Source organism: Amphiprion ocellaris, chromosome 14 (genome assembly GCF_022539595.1).
Source record: "Amphiprion ocellaris isolate individual 3 ecotype Okinawa chromosome 14, ASM2253959v1, whole genome shotgun sequence".
Lineage (NCBI taxonomy): Eukaryota > Metazoa > Chordata > Actinopteri > Pomacentridae > Amphiprion > Amphiprion ocellaris.
This window is the reverse complement of record NC_072779.1, coordinates 9687360-9710558: the sequence shown is the minus strand read 5'-3', so window position 1 is coordinate 9710558 and position 23199 is coordinate 9687360. Positions and strand designations below refer to the sequence as shown.

At 38.9% G+C, this 23199-nt stretch overlaps 2 protein-coding genes across 2 annotated transcripts in view; one reads left to right on the top strand and one right to left on the bottom strand.

Moving 5' to 3' along the window:
• The window catches only part of LOC111588649 (von Willebrand factor A domain-containing protein 7-like), a 12647-nt gene extending 10015 nt beyond the window's left edge, over positions 1-2632 (top strand). The window contains exon 16 of the mRNA XM_023299126.3: positions 1146-2632. Coding sequence (XP_023154894.1) covers positions 1146-1553 — 408 coding nt within the window. The 3' untranslated portion in view covers positions 1554-2632. The remainder of the gene's footprint in view (positions 1-1145) is intronic.
• On the bottom strand, positions 2621-23199 carry coro6 (coronin 6). The gene is made up of 11 exons (XM_023299127.3): positions 22991-23199; positions 20514-20713; positions 15101-15223; positions 9615-9744; positions 9324-9502; positions 7837-7956; positions 7636-7740; positions 7379-7524; positions 5617-5674; positions 4643-4870; positions 2621-3521 (listed from the first exon to the last, which is right to left on the bottom strand). The coding sequence occupies exons 2-11, from the start codon at positions 20709-20711 to the stop codon at positions 3399-3401; spliced, it is 1410 nt and encodes a 469-aa protein (XP_023154895.1). The 5' UTR covers positions 20712-20713; positions 22991-23199; the 3' UTR covers positions 2621-3398.

Genomic DNA, 23199 nt, shown 5'->3' with positions numbered 1-23199 from the left:
GAAGATTCCTCATGGATGGATGGATGGGTGGGTGGGTGGGTGGGTGGGTGGGTGGATGGATGGATGGATGGATGGATGGATGGATGGATGGATGGATGGATGGATGGATGGATGGATGGATAGATGGATAGATGGATAGATGGATAGATGGATAGATGGATAGATAGATAGATAGATACTTTATTCATACCCTTAGGGATATTCAAGGTATCCAGTCACTTCCACATTACATTCAACAAAAATAAGGAAAGGGTTTAAAAACTCTAAGTACAGTGTAAAACCACAGCTAATAATAATCTTAAGCATAAATGGGTTTGCTTGGTCTTGGTGAACCAGAAATATTGGTTTTATTGCACAGTTGTGTAATTAGAGTGTTTCAGCCAACAGTCATGAGCCGATGCCTTTGACTGAGGGTCAAAGGTAACTTTACTTTAAGGTATACTGAGGAAATTCCCTGGAAAAAATATTTCATTTACTTCTCTTTTAGAAAAACCTCAATTTAAACTCTTGTATACTGTAATAGGGATCGACCAACATGGATTTTATTAGGGCTGATACTGATGCCAAGTATTGGTAAACCAGAAAGGCCAATATACGCTAAATGTAATGTTTTAACAGAATGTTATAGCAAAGAACCTGTCAGTCATAGCTTGGCTTCTTTATTATTAGGGTGACTATAACTGCATATGTAAAACAGAAACAGGAGTAATTAAATCAGGACGTATTCTTAAACTTTCACTGTTCTATCACTTTTAGACCTCAGAGTGACAACATAAAAAGAGAGGAGGCTGCATCACACCTGGAGGAGTGCATTTAATTTATCAACAATCGACCAATAAAAATACCGATACTGATAATTGTAAAAATACAAAATATCAGCCGCGATAATCGGCCATACCAATAATCAATCTCTCCTTAAACTGTTGGCAATTTCACCTTTTTGCATTTTCAGCTCACCTGCTATCTAAAAGTAGAAAATTAATGATTCTTCGCTATAAAATGCAAGTTTATCTACTGTAAACACCTTGGAAATGGTTTGAAAATGACAAAACCATTAACTTAAACATTACTTCTTTTTTAAATTCCTTTGCTTTCATGTTTGTAGGTGATGAACTGACTTCATTCCCTCCTTCCTGCCCTCACAGGTGACTGATTTCACTGCACCAGTGTGTGAGCGTCTCAGCCTGCAGTCCAACTGCTCTGAGAACTGCAGCTTGTCTTCGTGGTCGGTGTCCGTGCGGGTGAGTGATGGTGCTGACGGGACGGGGGTCGACCGGGTCACCCTCAAACAAGGAAACGGAACCATGAACACCAGCCTGTTGCCTGGCAACGAGAACATAACGCTGGTGTCCTACAACTCGTCCTGCTGCTCTCCCGAAATGCAGCTGCAGGTTGTGGATCGCGTCGGTAACGTTGGATCTTGTTCTTACTCTTTCCGTGAAGGTTCATCAGGCGCGCTGTCTGCAGCCATTAGAGTCACTCTGTCACCGCTTCTTTGCTTCATCATGGTGGTGTTTGGACTCCACAAACTGACAGAAGTAGGCATCAAATGACCCCATGTCAAACTGACAAATAGTTAAAGCCACTATAGTCCACATTTTTTTTTAATAATATATTTTGACATTGAACTATGCACAATAATCTGTAGTGATTATGCTTGTGATATAATTTATCATCTCTCTAGCTTTTGAAAGTTACGGTGGGACTCAGCTTGTTCTGGATTTCTCTCCAGTGGCCAACACCAGTTACTGCAGCTTTACATCTCAAACTGTGCGTGTATCAGTGATTTCTCAGCTATTATGAGCCTTATTACTGCTGTTGCAAAGCTGCTGCTCAGTGAATGTATTTTAGTATTTATGAACCACTTAAAGCTTCCGTTCCGAATCTCATACTGTTTTTTTTTAACTACAGCTGCCTTTATAAAGTACATACTGTTTCATGCACAACTCACAAAATTTAGATGTACTACTTTGTTGCAATATTGCACCTTACATTTTGTTAGTCTGTAGTGTAAAATGAACTAACATTTGTCTGTTTGCACTCAAGCTTGTGTCAAAGGATTCACCCCCCTTGGAAGTTTTCCCTTTTCAGTGGTTTTAAACATTGAATCATGGTCAGTATTTTTGTCTTTTTTTTGACAAGAATTTACAAAAAAAAGTGTCTTTTCTTTTTTGTGAATTCTTGTAAAAAATCAAAGTCAAAGTGCAACATAATGGAAAAACTTCTAAAGGAGAATACTTTCACAGGCTCTTTCAAGCTACACAAAATACTGATGTATGTGACAGATCTCCAGCTGTGCAGAGGATTGTGGGTCAGAGAAGCATGCTGACCTCAACACTGTAATACATACTATGATTGCCTACACCTTTTTCTTGCATAATATATCGTATAGTAGTCAGGATATTGGAACGCAGCCGTAATTAAATGTTTAACTGTAAATTCTGCTCTGAGAAAAGGAAACTGTGCTCCGACCCTCCAGCCAGCTCATCTTCTGTTTCCACAAAGTTTTGGATCATCTTTAAAACCTGCTGATTACTGCAAAGTTCCTCATCTGTAGACAATCATCAGAACACGAATGAACTAGGAGAAGGTGTAACAAAAAATAAACAAAGCAGGCAGCTTTAAAAAACACTGTTTTTATTGTTGTCATAATGTGTCGAATCTTTTACAGAACACAAAACGTTTTGCTTTTTCACATTTTCCTACAAGTTCAACATTTTTTTTCTCCTGTTTCCATTGTCACTATTTACACTTTGAAAAGTTTTCAGAGAGATTTATCGAAATAAACCGGTCGCGTGGTACAGAGGACGAGGCTAGTGTTGAAATGTGTGCTTGCTTGGTGAGTATCTTCTATGCTTCTATGTGAGCGTTCAGAGATTGTGGAAGTTTGCAGTTTGGGAAAGTTGTGGATGTAATTCAACAAAGCCAAAAAAAGTTGCAATCCGGACAGACAGTCTTTTATCTGGCTCTTGATTTTTGTTCCTTTTTCTATAATTGTCCTTTTCTCTGTTCAAAACAGTGATAACAGTGTTGACTTTCTTCAGACCTTTAACCAAACTTGCACACGTCCCTCAAACTTACAGCTCCTTCACTTCACCCTCACACTCCTCTCACTCTTTTCAAACTACTGTAAAGATGTCCTGTGCTACAATATATTGCCGTAGCATTAAAGGTACAAGGATTATGTCGAATCAACCACAAAAACATGGCTGTAAGTGGAATTTGGTCAAATTTGTTGAACTCTCAATTCACGTTCTTACAAAACAGTACCTGTTAAAGGGGCAACACTGTTAGAGCATTTAAAAGAGTGGTTCCTTGTCAATGCAAGGGAAATTAGTTTCTATAATTAATAGTAATTCTGAAATTCAGACCAGTTCTTCAGAAGATGTGCTCACACATCAGGCAGTGCCGTTGGTGTATTGGGAAAGCTTATTCTCCAAGTCGCAGATTCTCTTCTCCTGAGACAAAACTGTGGCCTTCAGATTCTGAATCTCCTCCAACAACCTCTCAAGCAGCTGAGGCTGGACGAGAAGAAAGAGGAGAGAAGTGGAGAAAAAGGAAAAAGGGAAACGGGAGAAGAAAGGAAAAAAGATAGAGACAGGGAGGGGAAATCAAGTATAAAGAGAAAAGGGGGAAAATAGGTCAAGGAAAGTGTGCAACTAGGAGAAAATAAACCAAACAAAGACGGGAGCTTTAGGGGGAAAAAGTTGTGGGCAGGTACAAGTAGAAGAGAGATAAACAGAAAAGGGTTAAGAAAGCTGATAGATGTCTTTAAGTGTAAATGTACAGTGAGTTTGTAGGCTGCAAAACTAAAGAAAATTCTGCTTTTTTATTGAAAATGTGTGACATAAGGCTACAAACAAACACACAAGATGCAGCAGCAGTAAATCACTGCTCTTCCTGCTATGATGGTAAAGTTGCACCTGAATATCTTGTTGTTGTTCAGACTTCAGCTGCTGCTATGGTTCAGTCTACACTGCTATTATATGTCCAGCTCTTACTATTTGAGCTCGGAGTGCTTTTAATGACAGATGCGCTTATTTGTTTAAATGGGAGCTCAAGACTACAACACCTTTAATATAATGTTTAGCTAGATAAACTATCACTGTACACAAACTACAGCTACATGGAGTCAGTCATAAGAAGCACTGCAGGTTACAGGGACATTGAAGAAGTTGTGGATGCTGCTAAACTCTGTCCTGAACTTCTTGGCCATGTTGTCAGGGCTGCTGTGGTGGCTTTAGGTGATGTGAGCATTGTGAGGCCTCAACCTGGAGTCCATTACCAACCCACCACTATGGACTCAGACCTCTGTAGCCTGGCTTGATCATTTCCTGGACTGAAAACCTATCAGAAAGTTGGGCCTACTCACGGCAATCCTCAACCTCAAGTTGAGCTCCACAAGACGTACACATCACCAGTGTTTACCTCACAATAAGGCGGCAAACTAGAACACCTAAGCAAGAACGAGCTAGTCAAGAAAATCTAACCTTTCACTTGCCTGAATCCCTGAACCGACTTGCAAAGAACACAAGGAGACACATCCGCAGGATTCAAACAGAACTATTGTTCCTGAACAGTGGTTTATCCTCAGGATGTGCACCATGTTAGTTTCTGACAAAAGGGGAGATGAAGATCTTACCGGCAGGCTGTTGGTTTCCAAAGTGGACATGCTGCGTCTGGTGGTGGGTCTGGAGTCCAGGACGTTCTTCTTCGCCACTTTGAGTTCTCGGCTCTTCGGCGGCACGTAGCCGTCCCTCATGGACACCAGGATGGGATCTTCGTCGCGACCATCCAGCCACTCTTCAGCCTCCATGGCAGGTTCAGGTCCTGCTGTGTCTGGATAGAGGTCGTCCTGGAAGAGGTCCGACTGTGCAGGAGAGTCGGGGAAAATAACAGTTTGATTGTGTTTTGGAAATGAGATAAGGAGAGTTAATCAAAAATCTGGCTGTTTTCTGCTTCTCTGTGAGCAGGGAGGTAAAACGTAATGAACACATCAACAAAGGAAAACAAGTAACACTGAAACAAGAAAACAAGTCATGTCCAGCAGTGGAAGAACAATTCAGATCTTTTACAATAAATGAAAATAAATAAAAGCAGAAATACTACACCAAAAAAATCCTCAATTACAAGTTAAAGTCTCACATTGAATTGAATTATTATTTAAGTAAAACACTCCTAAAAGTACTTTCAACATTAAATGTAAAGTACTTATGAAAGATGCTCCTTGTCAGTGTTACTTTATTAAATCAATGGATCATTATTGTTGACATTAGCCATACTTTAATGCTGTAGTTGTCAAAGATTACTTTGTCTATAGGGATGCATCATGTTTTTGAAGGAAATCATATGTTTTATGTGAAAAATCCCAGTCTGAAAAGCTACTAGTGATTATAGTTTTATAGGTAAAAATGCAGTGGAATCAAATGTACAATATTTCTGTTTGGAAGCCAGTGCAAATGAAGTACAAAGTTACATGTAAATGATTTATTTCTCTCAAGTAAAAAGGACATCAAAATCAGATTTAAGTAGAGTATTTTTATAAATGTACTTAGTCGTTTCCCACTTCTGTCAAAGTCAGGAGCCCAGCAGAGCGTCTAGATCTGTGGGACTTACTTTTCTGGGCACCGTCATTGTGATGGGCTCACACTTCTTGTCAAGCAGCTTGTATAACCTGAGAGAACGAGTGAAGAGATGGGGAAAGGCAGAGATACAACAGGACAAACATCAGCAGTGCTTCGTTACACATCAGAGTATCAAGTTATACTTTCTGTCTGTGAGCATCCAGTGTTCAAGGAAAGTGTATCAACCCCGAAAATTGTAGCTGTCGTCTGAATAACCAGAGCTAATGGCAATACTTCCTATAGACTGCGTCAGATAAAACTGACATGTAGTTCATGATGTATTATTTCATGAGCTGGTGTTTAGCCATATAGGCAATGCCTGGTGAACTTTTTTCCAGATCCAGAAACTGTAAACACAGAAATAATCATTAGATGTTCAACTTTCTACCAGTGCTTGGATGAATAAACTGTGATGTGCCCTTCTGTTGGGGACATTAGCCAAAACTAGCCTCAAAATCATGACATTTTCTTAGAAATTACGTTACTCTGCAAAAAATATGCAGTGACCATTTTTTCCAGTACTGGTAAAACCTGGAGGCACATGGAAATGTTTTTTTCTAAAATAAATGATTAAATAAATGAAACTTTTGTCATATCTTGTTTTATGATATTTAGTATTATAGCTTTGTTCTGCTGCACAAATACATATTTAAGCTCACTCTCTCCTTGTCAGTCATGGTTGTGCTGTTTCCATAGAGGTGCACAACTTTATATTGCACTGAAAAATGAGCCCACAGTGAGTAAAAAAAATGTGACAGGAGACAAAGAAATGCCTAGCTTAGAGTTCAGAGGGGTAATTCTTCACATTGAGCTTCTGCTTATATCTTTATTTGAGGTTCCAGTCATTAATGTAATATACCATCACAAAAAAATAGCTAAAAATATAAAATTCCTACTTGATGGACTTTCTTTTAACACCAGTCTATGGTGATCTCATGAACATCAGTCAGTCAAATGATGGATAATTCATCAAATACGGACATTTCTTTTTTTTTTTTTTTTTTTTTTTGTCTGCATTTGTTCTCATTGTTTAACTCCACAAAAGGGGAGTCAACATTATATGAGATTGATGCATATTTTAGTCTTGCAGCCAAATATTTTAATATTTAGTGCATGTGTGTGACCATCACCGGCCCTCCCTGAAAGCTAAGCAGATATTCTTTATTAGAATTCCCTATTATGAGCCAGGGGGGGCAGTGCTACACCTCAGTGATGTGTGGGGGAAACAAAGACTGGACAGGACGAACAGGATGAACAGGATGAACAGGGATAGAAAATAACAGGCGTTGCTATTGCAATTAAAGATAGTAAGGTGGTGTGTTATGCCCAACTACTAACTGCCCATCAATAAAAAAAAAATAAATAAAAATTTGAAAAAAGAAAAGAAAACCAAACAAAATACGGACATTTCTGACATAAAGGTAGTGGTTAGAGTATTGGACAAGAGGGAAAACCAAAGTTGCATCAGAATTTAAAGCCCCCATTTCAGTAGCTGTTTACGCCAAAATATCCCATGAAGGTTTAGTAATGATTAGAAATATGAGGCATTTAATGGTGAATAGCAACTTTAAATATGTATTCCTGAGCTAAACAGACAGTAAATGGACCAAATCTTCAGCAGTTTACACTAAAATAGTTACACATTTATCTGTGTCATTAAATTTTACTCTGGATGGTGATATACTGACAAATCCATGGAAATAATGCTGTAAAGCTGCACTGTTTGGTGATTTACTGTCTGATCAGTATCTTACCGAGCGATCTCACATTTGCTGACGTCCACACCTCTCTTGGGCATGAAGCCCATCCCTCTCTGGGGCTCCTTACTGCTGAAAGTGCTGAGGTAGTGAACATACGGCGGCTCCTCTGTGATCTCAAAGTAACGGATACTGCTGTCCCCCTACGCACAAAAAACACACATATAACAGTTTAAAGTCATTACTTTCATTATTAAAGCTGGCGACACATTTACAATTGGTGAACCGACATTTTAAAACCAGTGTCTCTGTACCTTTCCACAGAGGTAGACCATGTTTGCGTCTGCATCATAATACGGTAACAACACTCCATTACTTGTGTCCAACTCCAAAAGTGCAATAGGCTCCTCGAAATTTGTCTGTGGAGAATAACAACGATGAATTAAGCCCAACAAAATCCAAAGTGTGCATTCATTTCTACGTCTTCTGGTGCGTGAAATTGAACAGTTCGTTACCGGGTCCCAGAGGCCGAGCTCTCGCTGGCTCATCCTGGTGAATCCTGTGGTGAAGATGTTTCCGTCTCTGGTGAAGATGGCTCTCATTGGCCGGATTCCTTCATGTGGAGCCAAACGTTCCTGTTGGTCAGCAGAGAGACAAACATCATCACAGATATTATTACAAGGTCCTCTGGTTACTGGGAAAATGAACTGTTGCTTGATGAGCTTTTATGTCTCACTGTGATTCAAAACTTGGTGTCTTCACTTAACAGCAGCCTTGATTTCAGTTGATTGGCTGCTTGCAGTAGGGGTTTTGTTATTTCTAACAGGGGTATCTAATAGGAGCAGCCTCCTGCTCCCTTACCACCAAAGGTTAAAAATTGGGGTGTATTTTGGTCATTTTGCCAGAAGTTTTGCTGACGAGGGCGGGATGGCTTTCCCTTTCATTCCCCCTCAAACTGTCAGGGCTCCCTCCTCTGTCCCAGCTTCAGCCTCCACCTGACCTTCCTCATCCTCCCTCACCCCCCTCCTCCCTCCTATTCCTCTCTCCACCTTCCTGCTCTGTCCAGCTGCTGCTCATCACCAATCACTCGTCAACGGAACTCCAGACAGCTGCGGTGCAGCACACCTGATGATCATCTCCACCATAAAAGCTGGCTGCACACTCCACACCCTGCCAGTTAGTAAACTCTGCTCATGCAGTCAGTTGTTTCGCCTTACACTTTTGCTAAAGTTCACCATTTCCTCGTCTGTGTGCTCTCTGCTCGGGTTCACCCCCACGCCGTGACACAAATCACCAATTAAAGGAAAAGCCAAACATCTATCTGGCATTTGCATGATTTCAGCACACACATGGATAATCTGACTGACAGTTAAACGACCCAGAAGCAGATGGGAAAGCAGCACCTGACCATCATACAATTGTATATGTGTCTGAGGATGCAGGCACATATTGGGCCTGAAGAAATACAAGAAGAAAGGAAAAGTATTTGCCAGAATAGTTTTGTTATCTGAGTGACATTGTACAACATATAGGAGAATATACGCTACCGTTCAAAAGTTTGGGGTCGCTCTGAATTAAAGACATGATGAGAAATAACTGTAAATAATTAGGGCTTTTATCTTAAACAGTTCATGAGATATTGTCATTTAAACCTCAAAAGCCAAAGAAAAAAAAACATGTTGAAAGTGGGTCTATGGCAATTTCTAAAAATGCTTTAAAGTCTTTATTATATTGATCTAAAATTGTACTGACACCATTTTAAAGATACAGTTTATGCTATTAAAAAAAATCTGGTAAATCAGAGATGGTAGAGCAGAATGAAGGGCAGTGACACTAATAAAAAATCTAATCTATGATAGTAAATGTTCATCAATGTTGTTCACTTCCATTGAAAATGAATCCTTGTTGCCTCTGGCCTGGAGTCTCTTTTTAAAGTAACTCTGGGTTAGTCAGTTTGAGGGTCCTTACTGCAGGGATTCATTAGTGTTTCCTCGTCACTCACCGCCACCACCTCCCTCTTGCGGGGGTCGCAGACACGCAGACGTCGGTCCTTACAGGTGGTGCAGAACAAGCTGCCGTTTCGGTTCCAGCTGATGCTGTAAATAAGGTCTGGGTGGTCGTCCATGGAGAGGAGGGGTTCTCCCGTCCCCACGTTCCAGACTATTATCAGGTTATCACTGCCTGCAGGACGATGAGCAAAAAGATCCAAATTAAAATCTTGTTGGTGTCTGTTGATAAGGTTCCAATACAAAAACATTAGTGCATGTGTTTTTGTTTGAGTGTGTGTATTTACCCGCAGTGAGGAGTATGTTGCGTGCGGTGGGATGCCAGGTGACGATGCCGACACGTTTGGAGTGACCCTCCAGGACCACAACGGGGTCAGACAGGGGACGGGTCAGTGCATGATCTGGGATCTGCCACACCTGGAGAAGGACGCAAACAACGTAGGGGGTGTGATCATCCACATAGCAAGAAATGCAACGAGAGGTGCAAAAATCAGTAAATATGAGCTGAAATACCTTGCAGGATCAATTCCAGCCCTTCAGTCACAATTGCAACTTCAACTTTATTTTTTATTTGTAAAATTCCAAATAGTTTGTACAGGTCACAAAAAGGCAAACTATAAATAAGCAAGAGTTGTAAATGATCATGCACATAGAGTTTTAATAGATTTTTCTATTTTTTATCAGGAGGTAGATTTATGCATTGAAAACAAAAAACAAAAGAAGATATCACTATTAAATACCAGTACTATACAAACAATCAATAAAAGGTCCGATAAACGAGAAGACTGCACTGTCAAATCTCTGATCAGAGTTGAGTAAACACAGTTAGTTGTCATTTAAATGAGACAGCTTCCACAAAAATCCCTGTTTTACTTTAACATTTTGATATTATAAGAGTCTAACAAATAGCAAAATGACCTTTCAGAAAGGTGCAACATATCATTTCTATATAATTTCACTAAGCAGTTTAAAACCTCCAAATTTCTAGAAACAATACAGAGGACACGACTTCAGTAAGTAACAGCAGCTACACTCTGTAAAATATTTAAAGGAATCTGTTTACACCACTTCATCAAATGCATGTTTGCAAGATTAAAAAAAAATCTAATGATTTAGATAAACAAATCTAATTTTGATTGGTTGGATTGACATGATAATGTTTGTAATTGCATCAAAGTAATATTATGTATTATTTAAATTCAATTTCCACTTCAGTTGACTTAAAACTAAACTTGAGTTGAGGAAACTTAATGAAATTGACTTAACTTCAATTTCTTCCACCTTGACATCAGGATTTCAGACAGCTCAGACTAGTAATTTAAGACTTTTGAGGTTGCCAGGTTGTGGAAAATCCCCCTGATAGCACTACATGAGCTTGTAAATGCCAAAAAATACTGCTCTAGAATAATTGCATATCGTGTGAAAAAATATTTACAACAGCTTAAGCATGCCTTAATGTAATTTCAGACAGTTAAAACTGGTATTTAAAAATACCTTTAATTGGACAGGGTAAGCTAATTAAATAATTAACTCATTATAGCTTGTTTGTTGAATATATTTTTATTAGAAGCAGTTATAACTCAAAAAGACTGATGCAAACTTTTTTTGTTGTTGAGCCCAGCCACATGACTAGCATGTCATTTAACTACATTCATTTAATATCTATATTTTATGTTTAAGTTAAAACCAAACTGACTTATCAGGAGCTTTAAACAGCCTGTCGTTCCTGTATGAACTTCAAACATGTCACAAAAGCACAAAACAAAACTGACCCAGGAAAATGCATTTTGCATTTTAAACGTCTAAATATTTCAGCAGTTTGCTGCACTGTGGCAGGTGACGACTGATACACATACGCTCAAGAAGACACACACAAACTGCTCACAGACACACAAACTACTCACAGACACACTCACACGCACACACACACAAACTGCTCACACACACACAACACTCTCTCTCTCTCCAAATGACACAACGATCATTTTCTCTGGAGTGAACAGACTGACATCACAGTTTTGGCCTTTCTGTAGCTCCACCGCAGCAACGCAGCCAAGACAGCTGCAACTGTCTGTCTGCGTGCTGGACATAAACAAAGCCTGTACACACACACACACACACACACACACACACACACACACACACACACATCAGTCAAACAGCATCTCAGCAGCTGCTGCCACAACAGAGGCAGTGATTCAATCATTAGATCGCACAAACACTCCTGCAATGTCACTATGAACAAGTGGGCGAGTCTGTCATCAGCGACAACTGATGCACACATGTTGAGGCTTGTTGTCGTTACGTAAAAACAACAACAAAAATGTTATAGCTGACACATGCTGACATATGTGACAACATTTATGGATACTACACACACACACACACACACACAGTGACTCAAGTAGCACATTAACTGAACAAAAGTAGAAAAATATACTTTATCTGCTTAGACTTAGTTCTTTTTCCTGATGGAACCACATATCACACATGATTGCTCATGTTTAAGAGTTCCTGATGTATAATTATTGTAGTATAAACACACACACCACTTAGAGACTCTGCAACACAATCATATATCATCACCTATGATTCAGATCACACTTTGCCTTATCTGACCTACAGTCTCTAACAAAATGCTAGTGTAAAATAGAACATATCATTTCAGTAAAATATTGTATATACCACCGAGAAGAGCTTTATGTCTTAGCTGTGCATGATAGCAAAAGAAGAAAATGTATTTAGCTTTTAGTTGAAATTAGTCTCTCAGAGTAAAAAATAATTAGGAACTCTTCTCCCAATCATTTAATTGTTGTCATTGTCATTTTCCAGCCAAAATGCCTCCAAAATGTTTCACTCCTTCAGTGAAAGGATTTTTTTCCATTTTAAACCATTGAAATCTGAATATCTTTGTTGTGAGTTGTTTATCAGACAAAACAGGAAATCTCATGATTTATACTTGAGCCACTGATGGATTTATTTATTTATTTATTTATTTATTTTAGTGTAATTTTAGACATTTCAGGGACCAAACAAAGAATTATCAACTCCCACATCATTTAATAATAAAAGTAAGCATTAGCTGCAGCTCTAATCTAGATCGCTACAATTTTACCCTCTGAGTTGTCACAGTTCTTTATTTGTGTCAGTGGAGCAGCTCATCACTCACTAAACCTGGTTCTCATTTTGCACCTTTAGGGAGCCTGTGTTCTTTAGTTCATTGCAGTTGTAGCCATTTTCTAGTGAGGATTTCTCAGATAATGACATTTCCTCTTAAAAGACAGATTCACAGTTTTCTCAGTGTGAATTTAAACAGTAGTATAACTTTTTTTGGTCATTATTCCTCCACTATTGAAACACTGTCCAGGTAAGGTAAAAGTGGGAAATTTGTGGAAGTTATTCTTATATTGTGTAGTATTACATTATCAGAAATCTCATATTATATTCAGATAAACTTTAGAACAGGAGCTATGGAGTTGGTCCTCCATCACTACATTAAAAAGTACATTAAGAAGAGATCTCTCAATAGATGGGACTGAACTAGTTGAGTACCAAGGATATGAGGCTACACAAACAAAAAGATGAAAGGTGTATTGTTAAAAAATCAACTGCATTCACATGTGTAGCCTTATTATTTGTTTCAGCTTGACAAATAGCAGTATTTTCAGTACAAATATGAAGTTGCAGCTCTCCAGTGGAGGCCTCACAGTGACCTCTGCTGACTGAACACAGTCATGAGCTTCAAACATCTGCATTGCATCACTTTTAAGACCTGTGTTCATATACTAAAACAATATATTTTTCGTCATCATAATTAAACCTAAACATAATTTTCAGACAGTATTTGTAATTGAACTGCTGTCTAAGCTAAAATCCAGAGGATCAGTTTGTAAATTGATTGTGAGATGATCTTAACACATTACTTGCTGTGTGGTGACTGCCAGCAAAACACAGCGGGTCAATATATAATTATAACTTTGAAGTCCATGGGATAGATCTTGCATTCATTTTAATTAAAAGTAAAAAAAAAAAAAAAAATGTTTTTTGCGTTCATTATGATCATGTCTTTACAAATTCCATGATTATTCATGATGGAAACAATCACATTAATGAAAAATGACTGGATATCACTAAACTATCAACTAAATAATGGTCCAAACTTCAGAACAACCACCTTCTAATTAGCTAAACAATAATATAATGAGTTTATTCAAAAATTGTTTTGATTGTGTTCTTTTATGAAGTTGAGATAATCACGACAGATATTTCTTTTTTGGCAATATATATCAAATTTTATATGGAAAATAGCAAAACAAATTGTGTCTGTGTCTGAGAAATCACTTTCAACTAAGTTCCCCATTACAAAAACATCTGTCAAGGAAGTGTGTTAATTCCAGATCACATGACCTGCTCCACATGATGTCATTTCCTCCTGAAGAAAAGACTGGCCAGACTCTAAAGCTTTCTGAGTTATTTAATATAAAGTAGTGTGTGAGTCAAGTGTAGATTTATGGCATGTCAACAGGTTTACTACAATATCTTTATACATAACTTTCAATTTAAATTTTACTCAATTGTGTATACAATATTTTAGAAGAATCTTTCTCTAAACATTCCATGTGGTGTTTGGTTATAGGCGGCCATGTTGATTTCAGGCCTGAAAACAGCAAAAATGTCAACTATGTTGCAAAAAGTCCCACAATGATATATTGACCCTAGCAGCAGACAAATGGAGATTTTTAAGCTATTCCCCACAGAGTTAGTTTAGATATCCTACATGCTTAACTTCCACAGATGTCTTATGGTTGTGACCAAATGACACTAACGGCTTGTCCACACGTATACGGGAGTCTTTTACAGCGTGGCTTTTTGTTTTTGGCCTGCCATCCACACGCAAACAGTTTTCGGTAACTGAAAACTGAGTTTTTAGAAAACTTTTTCAGCATGAAGATATTCAGAGACTCAGTTTTTAACCCGAGTTGTCGGCTTGTGATATCAGTGATCCAACATGAGGTGGCCAAAATACCTCCAGTGGCAACCTCACTCAGAGGACTTTATTTTTGTATGTTTACACATAATTCATATTGAGGAATAACCTGTTCACACACATGATTCCTCCTTTTCTTGCCATACTTGTTTTCAATCAGAACCAGGTTTCTGATTGGCTGATATGGCTGTAGCATTTGGGTTATATCTCCACCTGTTGGTTTGGTATGCTCCCTACAGGACTTCAGCTGTGCTTTTGGGTTTTCATGTGGACAGATATTCTGTCCCTGAGAATGAAGGAGGTAACCTGTTTTGTGAACAAGGCCTAAATGTTCATGAAAACACTCACTGGAAGCAAGTAACAAAGAATGTGGTGAAGATTTGCTCACTATTACTGCTTAAATCTTCACACAAGCCTATACAGGTAAATGGAAGCAAGCAGGTCAGAGCAAGTGAGTTACAGTCTTAAAGTGGCTGAAGATAGAGAATAAAATATGATGAGCAGACAGATAAAGAGACAGAGATGATGCAGAGCAGGTGGGTGGATGGTGAGACAGGTAAACACACTTTCTCTGATTTTTTTTTTCCACTTAACAGGCAGGAAGATGCGACAAACTCAAGCTGTGACGAACTCTGTGACTCTTTTCTGAGTCACTGAACAACAAACGCCTCCACATCGCATTTGCAACTTTTCTCTCCCACTCAGAATTACTTGTCTATGTGCACACACACACACACACACACACACACACACACACACACACACAGACACACACACGGTGATTACCATTGCAGTGCAGTCCTCCGAGCAGCTGGCCAGGATGTTGTCGTCATGAGGGCACCAGTCGATGTCGAGGACGGGTCCAGAGTGTCCGATCACCAGAGGATAGTTCTTATCCACACGGCCTGACTGCAACACAAATGACTGAGTTAGGACTGTGTCTGTAAAATAACATATCATTAACCTTCATCCACTTCTTATAACAAGCAGTAAGCACTAATTTGAGGATTTGCAGGTGAAAAACAGCAAGAAATGTAAGTAAAAAGTATAAAACCAGCATTAAAATGGCCTTTTAGTGTGAACTACTCCAGATTATTTAGATTGAAAGTTCATTCTTGGCCTTGGATGTGGTAGTTGACAGTATAAAGGCCAGTTAGTAGCTGTTCCTTCTTTTCTGCTGTAGATGTTCACAATGTTTCAATTTACAAAAAATAAGTTAAAAGACTTCACATACACATGGATCTTGTAGTAGGATTCACATATATTTATATAGTGTTCTGCTGTTTCTGAAATCAAGAATTAACTTTTTCTACTATTCTGCACTATTTGATATTTAGCTGATATTATTGAGATGGCAGAACTGTTATGTAATTGTTGAAATGGCATTTTTTGTTGTCATTGTGGCTGTCGAGGCATTTATGGCACAGTTACTGAGTCCAAGACACATTTCCCTAAGTGGGACAATAAAGTATATTGCATTGTATCGTAATGTATTTTTCCAACAGTCCATCTTCATAAAATGGGTTCATTGAAAAATAATTTGTGCTGGAAACGTAAAATGGATGGTGGCACCTTTATAAATGCAATGTGGCCCTGCCCTCTAGTTCTGCTTTTCTAAAGAGAAATAATAAAAGCAGCAGAGGAGTGGTTACTTATAACTGTGCCTCAATCAATTCAACTTTGGCTTAAAATGTATATTATATATTAAGATTTCCAAGTCAGCATTTGCTCAAACCCTGACAAGCCAAGTTAGACTTGAATTTTATCTATTTTATTTTATTTTTTAAATTAATTTAAGTTTTAAATTGCCCCCGGGGGACAAATAAAGTTTTTTTAATTGAACTGAATACAAGGAGTGGATACAATTAATGACACAGAGCATGTCATATGAGTTAATGAAAGCAACTTCGGCAATTTTATTTAGCAAACGCTTTTATCTAAAGTGACGCATCTGAGAGTAGATACAACACAAGCAAGGATCTAGTCAGGAGAAAACAACCTGGATAAGAGCCATAAAACAAGTTCAAGTGTGATAATAGGAACATGGTGTCTACAGGCAGAGCAGACATAATAGGAATTATTTTATTTTATTTTATTTTATTTCATTGCAGTCTGTCCAATGCAAATGTGTTCGGTGACGAGCTGGTTTTAGTCTTTTCTCAAAGACTGAGAGGGACTCTGCAGATGGAACAGAGTTCGGTAACTTGCTCCACCACAACTTGTATAATCATAAAGTAGAAATAATTCATTGTTAGGGTTAGACTTTGTACATTTGGAGAAATGTATTTGCCTTGGATGCATGTCTCTTGTCTCATGAGCTATCTTCACATCATGAATATTTGTTTCTCAGTGAATCGACATAAAAGTAAAAGAAGTAGGCTTTTGTTTTTTGCTTACTTTTGCTTCTGGGTTTGATCTGTGAAATGGATCATATGAGGATTCCTTTAAAGGAAAACCAATGAGGCAAAAATACATTTCTTTGTGTTTGTGGCTTTTTTAAACATTAAGGTGTAAAATAAAAGATTTATTTCTGTTTTTCCTGAAACTCTCCCACCACTAGTTATCCTCCAAGCTTTACAAGCCAGTAAGGATTTGACTCAGAAGCTGTGTAACTTCTAATTACTCAATAGTTGTCCAACACAAACTGTGATCGACGGCTCTGGCTGTAAATCACAGTTACACACTTCCTAAAGGGATCGGAAACAGAAGCAGCTCATTTGTTTTTTAGAACCCTAACAGCCCTAAAAACCAGGGTTCACACAGTCATGGTGAAATAAATCACATTTGCAAATGAGCTGAGAAACTGAAAGACGCACTGTGGGGACTTGTGAGACTTTGATTAATTTACTAAATAGAGGCACAATATAGAATCTTTAAGGACTAACATTGTGCTAACAAACTTTTGAATCATAACACTGTGGATGCTGCACAGATGATGCAGTAATTTTATATAGTCTGCCTGTGCAATTCGTGCTTAAGTTCTCGTTCATTTGTGTTCACATTTCTTTACAAAAATTCAATAAAAACTTCAAGAACTAAACTTTAAATCTCTGCTTTAAAATAATGTGGACAAGAAGACCTAAAGGTGCTCAGAAAAAAGGAAATATCCATTAGAATAAAGCAGAGGAGGAGCATGTAGTAGAATGAAAACAGAGCTTTTAGGTGCGATTGCTGATGAAAGCACCAAGGCTGGACTAACCTTTAAGGAAAAAAAAAAAAAAGCTCCCCTTTCTGCCTTGAAGATCAGTGCACACAGGAGACTGTACATGACAATATTTAGAACTATGCAGGACAATGTAAACTAAATGGGGGCTGTGTAACCTGAACTTGAGACAATGGAGATGTCAGAAGGCTAATATACTTACAATAAATAGCTAACAGGTGTGTTCACCTTCTTAGTTTACATGTTAACATGCAAAAAATGTGCAAATTAACACTCCACTCCACATATTGACCTATTTCTGATGCTGCAGTACTCAGAATCTTCAACGTGCAACCAAAATGTTTTTGTCACATAAAAGCAGAAGTTTTGAGACGTCGCACTAAAAAAGCTCCATGTTCCTTGTTCCTATGGTTCCTATCATGTGAACACGTATATCAGCTTTTGAGATATCACTCCCTACACACACACACACACACACACACACACTGAGAGATATTTATAGCTGAGTGACGAGGCGTTGAAAGGGGAGTTTTTCTTGTGGCCCGTTGGGGACCCAGAAGGGGGAGAAGGAGGATGGAGAGCGCATTGGTGCGTATTAATAGCACGTCTGTTCACCATGACTTCAGTATATATTCACGTCCATTTCTCGCCTCCAAAAACTGTGCATTACTCTGCGTCCTCCTGCTCTTTCTGACTAATTACCACCTCTGCAAGCTGATGAATCTCAGCAGCGAGGACCTTGTTAGGGTAAACCCTGGTCACACCCAGAGTCCTCATGTGGCCTGAAGTTGTTAAAAAGCATCAAGTTTACACATTAGATATCAAAACTTCAGAAGATTTCCCAAAGATGAGAATATTTCTCTAGCTAAAGACAATGAACTTCTCTGTCCTCATAAAGCTGGACTGTGATTTGCAGTTGTTTTAGCAGCTCGGCTCAAATGAAACTTGCTGAGTGAAGGCATCTCGCAGGGCAGGCCAACTAAATTTCTGCAGACTTGGCTGATCATAGCAATGTCAGCAGTTATTAGGCGAAGTCCACCTTCAGCTCTGATCCGCAGCAAACCGTAAAAACCGTGAAACGCGAATTGCTTTTTGAACATGTAAAGACAAAAGATTTTACAGCAATACTGTTAAATGTGCTTTTTTAGATCAATGTTTCTATCATCCTAAACCAAATAGTACTGCAGCTTATAGAATAAATAAAACGTGACATACAGTATCAGTAATTTATTTTAATGAATAACTAGAGGAATACATCTTAACATAATAATGAATGCACAAGTTCGGTGCATTTCTGGTGTCTGTTGTTATTTTAAGGCAATGCTGTTTTATCTTGAGGCTCCAGGAACTTTAACACCACAAGGAAACATCACATTTTTAAAATAAAGATTCAGATCTGATATTTAGTATTTTTCTGATTATCTGCATCATCATTATTACTATTGTTATTTACAGATTCCTGATGAAATAAATTAACAAAATCCACTCCTTTGGCTCTGATAAAAACCATCTGTAGTTTTTAGCAATATTCACCCACAGCACCATCTGATTTGTTCTGGGCAACATATAATAGCCAATCATCCCTGCAGGATAAATGAAGAAAAGACCTCCTTTAACATAATATGTGCAAAACATAAAAACATTTGGAATTTGCATTTTTCTAAATTTTGATACCAAGATCTTCATTTTTACTTGGTTACAAATCTGTCTTAGTCATAATGGTTGATATTTTATATTTTTCTTGCTTTTCCTGCATTTCTGCATGGCATCCTTCCAAAAACCTTGAGAATTATGTCCTCTTCTATTACACTAAAAAACTATTATTTCTAAGAGCAAGAAATGCTTCCATCATCCATAAAACTGTATGTGTTATTGGAATCATCCCGTCTTCCAGTGAATGTATGATATGCATTCATTTTGGCTCAACCTCCCACAATATGATCTAGAATTTTGTCTGTATTTCAAATATCTGGGGCTCAGAGGAATATTCGACATCTGTACTGAGCTGCAAACACGTCATCATTCATTCATAGCCAACCCTGATATCACAGCTGAACATTATAGGACATTAACTTGCTGAGATGAGCCTCCAAACAGGACAAACACTTAAAACGACAAATTGATGTGTGCCTAAGGTCTGTCTTCTGTGTTTTTAACGGTAACTTATTCTTCCTCCTCACTGTTACTTTCAAATGAACTGGATGTCCCCTGGTAAAAACCTCATTTGGGAACGTCAACAGAACAATAAACAGAGATCTGAAACTGATGCAAGCACAATGATTAAAGTATTACATGAACAGTGAGACACAAAAGGCTCTAAATTAATTTTGCTTCTGTTTCTTTTGTTCCTCTTTAGCTGTAAAGTTGTCTTCTTCCCTTACGTTCCTCCCACCTCTTGTCATACAAAAACTTCTGCCTGCAACCTCTACTGGTACTTAGAGAGCTTCTGTTCTCTCTCAACATTCCAACAAATATGTTTTTTGTAAAAAAACACATTATAAAAACTAATAGCCACTTACAGTTCGCTCACAACAATCACACATTTCTTTCAAACAGGAAGGGACAGCTCACAGACTGTGTGAACAACAACATAAAGATAGAGTAGAATAAAAAAGGTGGGATCTTCATATGTAGGATTTATCTTATGAGAGACTGAAGACCATGAATATGTGACCAAAATGTAATAGCAATCTATCATTAGTTAAGGTGTTTCAGTGGTGGAGAATCCCATCCATGGGTTTGTACTGCTACCATAGCTAAAAATGTAAAATCTTCAGCAAAAAACACATCTTTAAATCATAATATCATTCACAATAATATCGACATTCACTCTGCAGCATAAGAAGTTCATGAATTCTTAAATCCTGTGATGTTTGAGACGCCTTTCATTTCTATTGTGACTTGTATACAACAAACACAGAAACCTAAAATCATGCTTCACTGTTACATGAAGACTTTTATATTTTTTTTGGGTTAATTATCTCATTTAATCTTCATTGGCAGATTGATAAAGTTTCCCTCGTTGACCTCACTGACCTTAGACAGAGGCAGGACCAGGAAAGCTCCTCCTCCGCTGGATTCAATGATGACCGCCAGGAACTTTGGGTTGACGGCGCAGAAGGAGCTGTCCCACGTCACCTTGGAAACACGAATGTCATCGTAACCCTGCTCGGCCTTGACCGCCTGGCCGAAGACGTGGCGAAACTTACTCTGCCGCACGATGCTGCGACTCATGGCTGAGGTGAGGAGAGGAGAGAGGTGAAGGTGAAGAAGGAAGAGGTGGGAGAGGATGAGCAGAGAGTGATGGGAAAGTTTAGAAAAGAAGAGATGAAGAAGAGAAGGGAGGATGAAAGAATAAAAATGTCAGGAAAAGGTAAAAATGTGGTTAAACCAAACTAAACTTGCCCACAGAATTAAATGAACAGTGAGGCTGCACATTTTCTATTAATGTTGGACCAAAAAGAGCCATTTGATTTTCATAGGAATCATTAATGAAGGCTGTACAGGTGATTTCTTTAGAAAGATCTCAAAAAAATAATAGACTCTCAGCAACAGTATAATGTAATCTCATCCCCAAGAAAGAATTCATCACAGTGACGCAGTCTCCTCAGTGTGTCATTGTCTTTGTCATTGAGGAAGGTTGTTGAACCGCCTTCATCACTTAATATGTTTTTATGAGCAGCTTTATGCTGTTTTCGCTGTCCTCTGTTTTCAAGGTTGCAGCTGACTCAGTTATTGCTTTGCCTTTTTATTTGATTCTAGATTAGTAACACTGAGTAGATAAAACTTTTTACACGTCATCGTTTCTTTTTCTTTTCTTCATTCATTCCCAACACAAGCACTGATGAACTCAACCACACAGCAGGTGATTCATCCATGCTGTGCATCCATCAATGTATTTTACTTTGATGATTTCTTCATGGATACTTGATGTCATGAAGTGAAAGTTTTTGGCATCGCAGCCAAGTTTTTGGGAGCTTAAAAAACCCTCCGCTTGACTCTGAATAACAAACACTGTGATGGGTTTTTAGGCTGTTTGTTGCTGTCCCAGGCAGCAGGCCAAGCAGGCCGTAATCCTCCCAAAACACAAGGGATATTCTATAACGGTGCCGGCCATCAGGGTAGATATTAATAGTTGATTGTCCCACCAAACAGTATGTGACGGTCAAACATCAAAGACAAACACTAAGACACAGAGAAAGGCTAAAAGGCGAGAGAAGAACTTGAGAGATACAATACAGCCAGCTGTTCAGTCACACCCATGTGATACAACCCCTCTGAGAATATGTAGATTAAAACTGTACTGGCTTACATAAGGGCACAACTAAAAACCCAAATCTAAAAGTAGGACTGCCCCTGTCCCTGAAAACATCTCATAGATGCGGATCTTCTCCTTGTTTACAGGATGAAGCGTCTTTAGAGTTAAAATAAAACCATGCAAAGGGCAAACTGAAGCTTAAATAGATGATGTCTGACTTTCATACTATTCCATTTAGCTCCAAAGTGAACCTAAAGACTGTGGGATACACGACTAAACCACAGTGATGAGAGGACTCAAGCTCTCGCTGCTTTCCTGGAAGCTCTCCATTATCAAGAGATTTACATTGCAGAGACCACTTCAGGCGGGCCAACCCTGGGGCATTTCAGGGCAAACACCATAACCAACATAGCTGGATGCAGTTTTCATTGTTATTATGTCCAAAACTTTTTAATACCAAATATTTTATTCAGTATTTTTACACCTGGCTGTCAGGATTTAGAGATAATATTGAAAATATGAAACAGGAAACAGGAAAAAGTCCTACTATGGCATCAAAACCAACCTGATCTTAATATTTATGGTGAAAAAAAATAAATCCTGTTGCGCATGCCATCTAATGTGAACCAGCAGCTTGTGGAATTAAAATGAGGTAAAGAACATGCAACAGTATAAAAAGAACTAGACAAATGTAGAATCAAGATATGAAATTTACAATAGAATAAGTTGAACTTGAAAATCCTGCGCCATGCTCCTTTAACGGTGCCTCAGGTTAATGAGATAGCCCTGTTCTGTTGCGCATGGCACAGCTCTGGAGAGTCGAGACAGAGCGAAAGAATGACACTGCCACTTTCCTAATATAGACATGCCAAACTGCGCTGTCCCACCCGGGCCGGCCGCTCCTCCCACCCTGGTCCCAAATAGTCCCAGAATGAAGCCAGCGCGCTCCTCGATCGCTAATGATCGCACCGTAAATTTCGAAGAGCCTTTGCGCACAGCCTGTACAAATACACATAAACGCAGGAACATAGACAGGAGGTGTGAGGGAGGGTGGGAGGGGGAGGTAAGTAAGCGTGCTCCTTAAAGTAGCCCACAGCTGCTATGCTCGACTCAAGATCTGCTCACACCGGAGCGCACAATCACAAGGTAGCAGCTTTTGACGCGCTCGGTCGTCCCCAGCGGCGCAGCGGAGATTCTGACGCACCTCTCGGGCCACTGCAGCACTGACACACATATTGGGAAAAGGACAGCTCACCTCAGGTTTTGGGGAGACCCCTCTTCCCTGGACTTCTGTCGGTTTTGTTGCTGTACAGCCCACTACTCCTCCTCCTTCCTCCTCCTCCTTCTGCTGCTGCTGCTGCTTTTTGATTTAAATCCCCTGCGGTCCGGAGTCCTGGACCCGGTGCCGGACTTTCACTGAGGAGACGCACTGGGCAACTGCGCGACGCTCCACGGCAGGGAAAG